This window comes from Calliphora vicina, chromosome 1 (genome assembly GCF_958450345.1).
Source record: "Calliphora vicina chromosome 1, idCalVici1.1, whole genome shotgun sequence".
Taxonomy (NCBI): domain Eukaryota; kingdom Metazoa; phylum Arthropoda; class Insecta; order Diptera; family Calliphoridae; genus Calliphora; species Calliphora vicina.
This window is the reverse complement of record NC_088780.1, coordinates 125,619,829-125,631,924: the sequence shown is the minus strand read 5'-3', so window position 1 is coordinate 125,631,924 and position 12,096 is coordinate 125,619,829. Positions and strand designations below refer to the sequence as shown.

Here is a 12,096-nt window from a genome sequence, read left to right as displayed (position 1 = left end):
CATAAATATATACACATCTGCTTGGCATCAATACAAATTTTGAATTGCCCTGTGCTGAAATCCACATCTTTGTATCACCCTGTGTACGTAACATGAAAACGTATATACGGATACGAATATATTTTCCAACAAACATATTTACGTATCCAACCATGGAGACGCCTTACTGTATGATACATGCTGTGTCATTCGTGGCCTTGCCACTCATATATAGTATTGCCTATAAGAAAAGTTGACGGATGGTAGCATCAATAAAACGAAAGACCGACGCGAAATATATAATTAAAACAAGAAGCAGAAAAGGAAGAACAACTACACTTCAAAGTCAGTCAAAGTCTGACGGCGTCTAACTAAATTAATAAATATATATTGTTGACAGCATATAACCGGTAGATTGCTAAATAAATTTATAAAATAGTGTTATTACTTTTGTAAATTACATCAAAGAACAAATTCTCAAAGAAATGAATTAAAATGAACAATAAGCTGCAAATACTTAATTCTAAAACAAAATAATAAATATTTCAAACAAATCTTAAAAATTCAATGCAATATGTTTTATGTGTGTTTTTATGATTAATTTTATCAATAATAAAAAACTACATACATATTTAAAAAAAATACTGAAATAACTGCAAAAATTAATATTAACGACGTCAGACATTAAATAATACCCCAGCGGCTTGAAAATTCTGTAACGTCGCCTTTATTTAATAACTGTGTAGTTTATTATCTTCCAGTTTGCATAAATCGGAACAACTTTTTTTATAAAGAACAAAGTTAAAAAAGTCAGAAATTAAACAATTTGAGTGAAACTAAATAACATTTATAGTTATTACTGATATAATAAACTTATTATTATTGATCTGCATAAAATAATTGAGAAATATAAATAAAAAAAAAAGTTGGAAAAGATTTATTATACAAATGCTGCCATTCCGCGTTAATAAATTTGCGTAGCCAGAGAAGAAGAGGAGAGTTTATGTGCTTTTTTGACGCACATACCTACATGCATATATTTTTATATATATAAACACAAATACATATGTACAGATAGAAATTGTTGTAACAAAATAAAAAAACGAGAAAATTACTACAACACCAACATGGGTATAAACACCGAAAGTTCTAATAACAGTGATGGCAACGCGGTAAAGGATAATGAAATAACAACAGCAACGAATACACTGCTACAACAGGGACAAACCAAACAATCCCAAAACTCTGATCCAGTTCCAGCAACCTCACAGAGTGAGGTAAGTGAAATGCAGTTGAGTGTCTCTACGGAAGATACACTAGATATGGAAACCGCAAACTCGGAGAAATGGCAGCAAAAATTTCGTTGGAGAAGAGTTTTTAATACAACTGGTCCGCAGCCCCGGCCGCGACATGGCCATAGAGCCATAAATATAAAGGAGTTAATGGTGGTTTTTGGCGGCGGCAATGAAGGTATAGTTGATGAATTGCATGTTTATAATACCATAACAAACCAATGGTTTGTACCCGCCATGAAAGGAGATGTGCCGCCCGGTTGCGCAGCTTATGGTTTTGTTTGCGAAGGTACGCGCATGTTTATATTTGGCGGCATGATTGAATATGGAAAGTATTCAAATGAATTATACGAATTGCAAGCTACAAAATGGGAATGGCGCAAAATGCAACCGGAGGCACCTGATAATGATGCCCCTCCCTGTCCACGATTGGGTCACAGCTTCACATTAGTGGGTGAACGTATATTGTTATTTGGCGGCTTGGCCAATGAATCGGATGATCCCAAGAACAATATACCCAAGTATCTTAATGATTTATTTATTTTAGAAACAAGAGGTGCCCACAGTCACAATGGCAAGTGGATAGTACCCAAAACATATGGTGAGAGTCCACCGCCTCGAGAGTCTCATACTGGAGTAAGTTTTACTTGTAAAACAACCGGAAAATTGTATCTTCTAATATATGGAGGTATGAGTGGTTGTCGTTTGGGTGATTTGTGGTTGTTGGACATCGACACAATGACTTGGTCGAAACCTTGTACTAGGGGAAGGGCACCACTGCCTCGTTCTTTGCACAGCGCTACCATGGTAAACAATAAAATGTATATTTTCGGTGGCTGGGTGCCTTTGGTGGTCAACGATTCGAAAGCTACCACGGAAAGAGAGTGGAAATGTACCAATACTTTAGCCGTTTTGAATTTAGACTCCATGACTTGGGAAAATGTTACCATGGATACAGTAGAGGAGAATGTGCCACGCTCGAGAGCCGGTCACTGTGCTATTGGCATTCACAGTCGTTTATATGTTTGGTCTGGACGTGATGGCTATCGAAAGGCTTGGAATAACCAAGTGTGCTGCAAAGATCTGTGGTATCTGGAAGTAGATCGACCTTTATATGCAGTCAAGGTGGCTTTAGTAAGAGCTTCTACACATGCTTTGGAAATTTGCTGGCCTGCCACTACTTTTGCTTCGGCCTACGAACTACAAATACAAAAAATTGAACCTCCCTCGGGTATAGTTAAAGTAAATCCATCTCCAGGGTCCGTAACTCCCCTAAGTGCTAATCCGCAAATTATGGCCAATGGTAATCAAACGGGAACAGCCTTAAATACAGCCGTCAGTGCAGGTGCAGCTACTAAATTTCATCGTATACAAACTCCCACTTCTGTACCAATTGTTCCGGCTGCAGCAGCTGCTAGTGTTACACCTATTACCACTACCGCACCAATCGAACAAACGCCCGCAGCAACACAGGTGCGTGCCAGCAATACCAACCAAACAGCGGTTGTAAATAAATTACAATCGCCAGTTATAGCACAGCAGACACTGGTCAACTCTACGGTACAACCTGTTAGTACTGGAATTTATATAGCACAACCCCAACAGCAAACAATTGTGACAGCTTCAGGAGGGCCAGCAATCACTACTCATGCTATCACCTCTGTTGCTGGCGGCAACTTAAATCAAACGCCAGCCCAATCAACAGTTGTCAGTAGTGGATCTAATATCACCACCATATTACAAAAATTCCGACCAACATCTGTGGTTTCAAGGCCAGCGACCACCAGCACGGTCAGTTCGATGGTCTCGCCTATAACTTCCCAACAAATGGTTATAACGTCAGGCACATCGGCCACTGCGGGCGCAGGAGGTTTGCGCGTAATTAACACAGTCTCACAGCCTACCATGGTGGCTACTAGCTCGGCCAACAGTACTGTTCGACTTGTTTCAGCTACTGGATCACCGGCTTTGCGTTTAAGTACAGCACCTTCGACAGGCAACACTACAACTGTATTGAAAACTACGGCTGGAACACCTGGCCAAGTTACCACAGTCAATCAAATTACTGGAACTCAAACCATACAGCAAACAACAACCACTGGGGGCACAACATCAACTACCATCGGAGGCAAACAATACATCATACAAAAACCTTTAACACTCGGTTCCAATGTACAATTTCAATTGGTTAAGACCAGCAGTGGCGGAGTGGCGGTACAAACATTTCCTAAAATTAATATAAACATGGCTAAAGGCACCGGAGCAGGTGGTCAGGGTGTAGGTCAAGCAGGCTCTGGTGTACAAAATAAACAAACTCAGTTTATAGTGAGTGGCAATGTAGGTAATGCCACGGGTCAACAGAAACAAATCGTCCCCGGTAACTTGGTGAAGCTAGTATCGCCCCATACACTTAGTGGCGGTAAGGTGATAATGAAGAACTCTAACATTTTGCAAGTGGGCAAAATGACATCAAACGTTTCCGGAAAGCCGGCATTTGTTATTACCAACAAACAGGGACAACAGCTGACAAATCAACAGATCATTATAGTCACTACAGGCGCTGGTATACGTACCATACCATCGGCGGGCGTTGTGACGAATGCCTCATCTTCCAATATTGTTTCGATAGTGGGATCTACATCTACCACGGTCTCAAGCACCACTCGCAATGTGGTGAACACTCAATCTGGCATGAAAATGCTACGTAATGTACCCACAAGTGCCGTAAGACCCATAACCATCACCTCGACTGCGGGCAACAACAATGCAACACAACAACAGCAACTTACCACACATCAAACTCAGCAATTTAGTGCAGGCGGCGGGGGAATGCATCAGAAAACCATAACATTGGGTGGCAAAGCCGTAACAGTGCAAATGTCCTCTAATCCAACTACCATAACAGCAGTACCGAAAACCGTAACGATAGTCGCTTCCAATAGTGGCCAATCCCAAACACAAAATCAAATTATCACCACTGGTGGTACGAGCGGCGGCACTACCGGTAAATTGGTAATGGTACCCACAAACTCGGCATCAGCAACTGGCAAGAAGGGTTTTGTTAACATCTTCAATGCCAGCAATACCCTACAACGTACTATTACATTGTCATCTAAAGGTACAGTTGTGCAACACCCCGCTCAACAACAAAACATCACAACTGCAGCTACAATGAGCGGTGGTGGTTCCGGCGATACCAACGACGCCATTGCTATTGCTCTCGGAGATCAATCATGCAACGAGGGTGACACCATGGATGACATCATTGAACAGTTAGACGGAGCTGCAGAGACTACCTATGATGAAGGCATCGACGAAGATATTGATACAACAATGAACCACCACAATCAGCAAAGTGATAACAATGATAGCTTGCATCGCTTTGATTATCAGGATAATTTAGATTTGAGATACAATTTAGCAGATCACTTAAATACTACTACTACTCAATCAAAAACATCTGAATTAGAAGCAACAACAACAGCGCCATTACCAACAACAATAGCTAATTACGTATGCGGATCAATATGAAGATTTTTTCATAATTATTATTAATATATTATACATATTATGTTTATTAAGCTAGAATACACATTATAACAATAAGTTCATCGGATGAAATTGTTGGTTAAATGAATTCGGATCATTTTCTCCCTCTCTCTCCCGATTAATGCAAACAAACCAGTTTAAGTTTTTTTTTTAATTCAATAGATTCACACTCAAACAGAAACACATACACATACTGTATGAAATCACTAATACATATACTTATGTATTTCTTAATCATTCATTCATTTATTTTACTTTCTGTATGCTTTATTCCTTTTCGTATTTAATGTTTCTGTAACATTTTATGAATTAGATGTAATCAAAATAATTTTTGACTTTGAAAATAATAAAGGAATAAAAATAACAAAAAAAATTACGTACAACAATTTTATATCCTTTTTTTTTGCTCTTATTTAAGGCTGGGTTAGGGCTGTTACCGTAATATTGACTTAACGTAAGACCTACATATTTGGTTGCTTAGTGGGATGCGAGTGGGATATACAGTGACTCACAGCTTATTTGATGCAGGAAAAATTATTTTAGAAAATCGAAAATTATTCAATGTTCATTCAATTTATCAATCAAATTTTATATAAAATGTAATGATATATGTCCTGTTATAATGCTGAGGAAGAAAAAATAACAAAAACCAATCTAATTGAAAATATTAATGAAAAAAATAATTTTCTCGTTAAAATAAACTCACAGCTTAAATGATGCAGTATATTTTATACATTCTCTGATAATGAAATAACGGGTTTTAAATTTTAAAATGGGAAAACAAACTTCAGTTGAGAAAAGAAAAGACGCTATTCGTCATTTGAAACAGTGCAAAATAAAACGATAAATTTTTGAAATTGTTGCAATTAGTTCCTCAACTGTCCAGCACATTATAGAAAGGTTTCGCAACGAAAATAGAATAGACGATAAGGGTAGATCTGCGCCAAATAAACTATTTAATAATGCAGATAAGATATGGATATGTGCTCCACATATATCATTACATTTTATATAAAATTTGATAGATAAATTGAATGAACATTGAATAATTTTCGATGTGAGTCACTGTATAGCAAAATAAATGTTTTGTAACTCAAGATATACAATTTTTGATTTGGCAAAATCGAACTTTTTTCCAAAATGGGCTCTTTTTAATTTTTTTTTTACTCAAATGAAAGCTTAGGTCCATTCCTTTAAGAGCTTTTTGGTCTCTTAGTGGGATGCGAGTAGGATAGTATCAAAATAAATTTTTTAACACAAAAATTGTATGTCTTGAGTTACAAAACATTTATTTTGATAGATATCCCACTCGCATCCCACTAAGCGACTAAATAGGTCCACAAGGAAAATATCTAAGCTTTATTTTAAGAAAAAAAGGTCCCATTTTGAAAAAAAGTCAAAAAAGTTTTTGATTTCGGAAAAAAAATATTAAAATTTTTTTAAATATTTTTTTTTCGAAAGAATGAAGAAATAGCTATCTAAATTATTTTGGACACATTTTGCTAAGAACAATAGGTAATAAGTTACATGGATGAGAAAAATCACATGTATGGCCAAAATGTCAATTGTGTCTGAATTACTATCCGATAGATCTAACCTTGGTTCAAATTTCATTCCGATCGGAAGACATCGATTTTAAAAGCTTGTCTTGACGTGAAATCCCCCATATATACATAGATATTTCATAAAAATAAGTAAATATTGATATTTGAATATTGCTCACAAACTACTAAAATCTCGACTAAAAAATGGGTGGATGAGGGTCGGTTGATGAAAATTTGCGATGATAGGTATTTTTTAATGCCAAATAAAAAAATTCCAAAAAAAGTTTTTGGCAAAAAAATTTTAAAAATAAATTCTACATAAAAATGCAAACAAATAATTTTGGCGGTCGATAGTTGTTTCTGTCAAATAAATATAAAAGCAACTTTTTTGCTTTTGTCAAATAAAAGTATTTTTCAATTATATAATTGTTAGCAGATGCCAAGTAAAAATGTAAGGAATTAATAATTTTCTACCACGAAGCTTGCGCATATGTATATGGAATTCGCAAATAGTATTTTTATTTTGAGTATGTATGTATATAATGAAATATTATTTTGTTAAATATTTGTTGCAGTTTTCATTTAAAATTATAAAATATTTATAATTTTTTACTAATATAGTAGTATTTTTAAACCCTGGAAATTATTTTACTTAACACAACAAAGACGATCATCGGCTGTTCCGTTAAGGATAAATTATGGTCCGTTAACCCATGGTACAATCAACCAGGTATATCAAATTACAACCTTGTCAAATTACAGAGAAATTATAATTAAGAACATACTGTCTAATAACACTGTGTGTAATTTTTTTAAGTCATGTAAATATAACCAAATACGGACACCAGTACGTGATAAAATACCAAAAAAAAAAGTTTTGCCCATAGTCATGCACTCTCTGAGGCAAAGTTGTAGCCCTTGTCATAAAGAACAAAAAAAAATTGAACATATAAAATCAAAAAAACTTCATCTTCAAGATCAAAATCGCAATTAAATTAAAAATTCGATTTTTTACCATTTTTCCCCTGTTCAGGTCCATAAACAACGGTATTTAAAATTTACGTTTTCTGCATCGACAACAATGTTGATTGTCTACTCGTAAAAATGTGGAAATTACAAACGAAATGACAAACTTACTATAAATGACTATATATGTACATATTCCCTTGCCGACTCTTTGACAGCAGTCAGTTCAGACGATTGTAAGAAAACCTTACAATTTCACTGGCAGGCAATAAATTTATCCGCCAACAAAAATTGTCAGTTGTTGTGAGATTCTTGTATGGCAAAAATTGCCAGATCCCTTGTTAGATATTGCCAGAACTGTCAAATCATTTGAAACAAACAATTTGAAATTGTTCATCAGTGCAGTGCCTTGGCCTGACTTTTTTTCTTCTAAATTTTTCCAAATTACAATTGAAAGAAGTGTGGAGAATTACCCGTTTTCTGCAATCTATGATTTATTTTCCAAAGTAAGTTCAAACGGTTGTTAGAAATTTTCTGACAACCGCCTATATATAGCAGTAGTTAAGCAAGTAGTCAATGTATCCCTTATAGACAGTAATTGTCACTAATGACTGATCACTTGGCTGACTCCAATTATATATTTTGGGTCATTTGACAAGTATGTGCTCTTTTTAGTGCAGAACGAAGATAATTGGTTACTTTATACATCCAAGGTAATCTAGCGTGAAGACAATTGTTACTTATGTGTCTTAAAGTAATCTAGAGTGTAGTCATTGTAAATGTTATGTGGGTAATTCGTACAAACTGGTTTTATACACATTGTCTTGATATAATTCTCATACAGTATATTTTTTTAATCGAAACCGAAACCGTGGTTTTTCAAGGCCTAAAACCGAAACAGACAATTATTCTTCGGTTTTTACTTTTAATCTATTTTCAGTAGAAAAATTAAAAATTTAGAAATGAAAAACAAACTTTTTCATCCAAGTATTTACTGACAATTAAAATTCAAATGACTGTTTATTTATTTAATTTAAAAAAAAGAATGCAAAGTGTTTTTAACAAAGGCTGAGTTATTTTCAAATATCCAATAAAAGTATGGAGTACTGGCTGACCTGGTGCGCTTCGCTACCCCAATTAGAAGAAAGAAATAGTACTATTAAGTCTCCTTTTGTGAATTAATAATAATTCAGGATAACATGTCTCTAGTTTCATTATTCGTATCGTATTATTAGAATTAAATAATAAATAATTTATTAGAAGATAAAGTACCAATTTTCCACAATTGAACCCCCGTCAAGTTTGAAATCAAAGTAATTTTCTGATTATAGGTCCAATATTGTAGAAAATTCAAAAATTACCATTTTGAAGAACGAAAAAGTACTCCTTAGTTTGATTTAGTTCTCCTTTTTTGGTATCATAATACCATTGAGACACTATTCTTGATTATTTCTTTACTGAGAAGGATATTAGCCAACTTTAATGTATATAAGCTAACTAATTTAATATATGTATTAAAAAAGTACAATTAAAAGAAAATGTACCAATTTTCCTTTAACCTCTTGAACACCCATCAAGTTTGAATTTCAAATTTATTAGCTTTGCCTATATTATCAACTGATTTTGTTTGAAAAACACTTGATATTTAATATATTATCACAAAACCGACCGAAACCGATCGGTTTTAAATTTTTTAAAACCGAAACCGCGGTTTTGAAATTCTTCGGTTTTTTGGAAACTCCATGATATCCCATGTCAATAGTCACTTTTGTGTCTCTTAGTAATCTATAGTGAAGTCACTTTAAACGTTGATTTTGTACTGCACTTTAGAAAGTAGTTATATTACCAACCAGAAGCAATCTATTGGAGAGTTGTCGGAGGAAGGTTTGTTTACAAGCAATCGTTTATTTAACTGTTTATGATATGTTTTTTTGCTGACTACCGGTACATGTGAAAGTAACTAGTTATGTAGCTGATCAAGTTACCAGATAGGTAGCTAGGTAAGTTAACTGACGCTATTTAACCAGTATGTGAATCCAATGCGATGACTACTTTGGACCACCTATTATACAGTCTCATTGTAATCAAAAAGTCACGTAGCTGATGAAGTATCTAGTTCTCACCCTAAATTTTTTTTGTACAAATAAATTCTCACCACTTTGGTTTTTGACACCTAAGCCTTTGATATGAGAGTTTCCGAACCCATTCCAAATTACTGAAGATCTTATTCATAAACAGTTTTGTACGGAAATTTTTTGTATAAACTTTTTATAAATTTAAAATTGATTTTTCTTTTTTTTAAACAAAATTTCTAAATAATCTTTAAACCCAGTAATTTTTAATATTATATTATTAACATATTTATATTGAGGATTACTTCTTGTAATATATGTACATTGTGTACATTAATTGAGCTGACTAAAATAAAAAAAATAAATACATTGGAGAAGTGGCTTGGTATTTCATTTGATATCCATAATCACCCCTGTTCTGTAAATCGAACGATTTTCAAAAATGAATAATTAGCAAATTGATGTTCTAAAAATCGCACGATTTTATATGTACATTGAATCAGGTTTGTTTAATCGCAAGTAAAGCGAGTAAATCAAGTAATCAAGTGGGTTTGATTTACAGAATACCAAAATATGTGAACTCACTTTAAAAACGATATCGATTTACTAACAAAATCTGGTTAAAAATAGTTTTTCCGAAATCAACCCATTGACAAACCGAATTTCTAACACGTTATATATCTTGAAGTTAAATCGACTTTGAAATGCCTTTCATTTGATATCCATATTGTCTATAACGTAAATACTATTCTATCCAACTAATCGATGTAGTACAGATTTTTTGGTTATATCTCAGACATGTGATTTTCCCATGCACCATGTCTTACACATATACTTATTAGGATGCTTAGGAAATTTGATTTCAACAGACAGAGGGTCATCTCTACATAGACCCCACTATCTATAAGGATCCAGTATATATTTACATACATAATATGAACTACTATATACATATACAGTGGTGGCCAGGAATTTAAGACAAAAATTGTTTGCTAAATTCCATGTAATTGTTAATTATTTTTTTAAATATTTCCACAAATATGTATGCATGAGGACTGTTTTAACACACAAGTGTGTTTTATTCGACTGTGTCAATTCATACATATTCACCATGAACACATACAATTTTTCTACAACTTGACCAAATTTTTTTTTTAAATAAACATATTTTCTCACATTTATATCATTATAATTTTATTATTATCAAATATTCGGACCAAATTTCGTATTTTTAGTTCCATTAGTTTCGGTCATATCATGTTTTTAACAGCGGATGTTCGCTGAGGTGGGTCAACGTATTTCCACATATCTTTGTCCATATATGTTTTACCGATTTTTCCAAACATTTTTCAGAAACTAGAAACATTAATAATAAATTTCATACCCTTAGAGGTCCTTTTATTTTGGCTCTATCGCACTTAAAATTCAGTTGATGAAAAAAATTTAAGTATTTGTCTTAAATTGGTGGCCTCCACTGTATACACATGCACCAAATTTGAACAGTTAAATAAATTGCTATTTGTACTCTGATCACAGTAGATGCGGATTTAACAGTCTGTGGCTAAGCTAAGGTATATTTACCTACATGTATCCAGGAATTTATATGACGTAACCGAGTAAATCTATTAAACACTTGTCATACATAAATATAAATCCAGTATTTTCAGTCAATTATGATAAACAACAAATGAATTGATATGATGAAAGCAGAATTAACAAGGAATGTATTCTTAAAATCCTTCATAACAGGCATCCATTAAAAAACATTAATTATCTCAAAAAGTAATTATAATTTTTTTTAAATTTAACAGAGACTTTAGTTACAGATTTGTTAACATTTCTCTCGAAGGTCGAAATGCATTCTGACTTTTTGTTTTTGTTCCGTCAGCTGTTTTGTGAGAGATGTCTCATAATTTTAGCACGTGAAATTTTGTGTTAGAGGGTTAAAATTAAAAATACATTTGAAAAAAGTAACGGTCTTGAACTCATTTGTATTGGCTTTAGAAGGCAATGAATGCATATAAATGTGTAATTTTATAACAGTTATTTTATTTTTAACAAGGACACTCAAATTGTAATTAAATCACAATTAATTTAAATACATACAACAATTTTCATGGCTTAATTAAAAAAAAAATAATGAATAATGACAAAATAAACAAACAAATTTTCATTTAAGAAAACATAAACAATAAAACATGATAATTTATTTTTTTTAGTAATTTGTTTAAATAAATAAAATGATTAAATAGGTTATTTCCGTAAATATCTCGTCTCCATTGTTTAATGGAGCCGGTTAAACTTGTTGAAAATAGCATTTTTTTTGATTTTTGTTGATGTTTCTTTACTATGATTATTATCATTATTATTATTATTTTTATTGTTATTATTGGAGTACATTAAACTATATTTTGTAATACATACTTCAACCAGAGGTGGCAATGAAGTATAAACAATTGTTTAAGCACCTTTAAAATGAAACAGACAATCAAAACAGCTCCAATAGTGTCTGTGCCACTGGTTTTTATTTTATTAAATATTTTTATACACTATTCATTCATACTACTACTGCTGCAACTAATTCAACTTCTTTTTTTCTTCTACTCTATGCTCTTCTTAATGTGCCAGTGGAGTACTATTGGTGAGGTGAAGTGTTTCTTCGCAAAGTGTGAAAAATAATTTTTCAGACAAGTT

General features: G+C 33.2%; 1 protein-coding gene across 1 annotated transcript; it reads left to right on the top strand.

The window, feature by feature from the left end:
• Positions 1-733: 733 nt before the first annotated feature.
• Positions 734-5,193, top strand: LOC135963782 (host cell factor-like). Its single transcript, XM_065515763.1, has one exon. It carries the CDS (start codon positions 1,107-1,109, stop codon positions 4,800-4,802), a length of 3,696 nt encoding a protein of 1,231 aa, XP_065371835.1. The 5' UTR covers positions 734-1,106; the 3' UTR covers positions 4,803-5,193.
• The last annotated feature ends 6,903 nt before the right edge of the window (positions 5,194-12,096 follow it).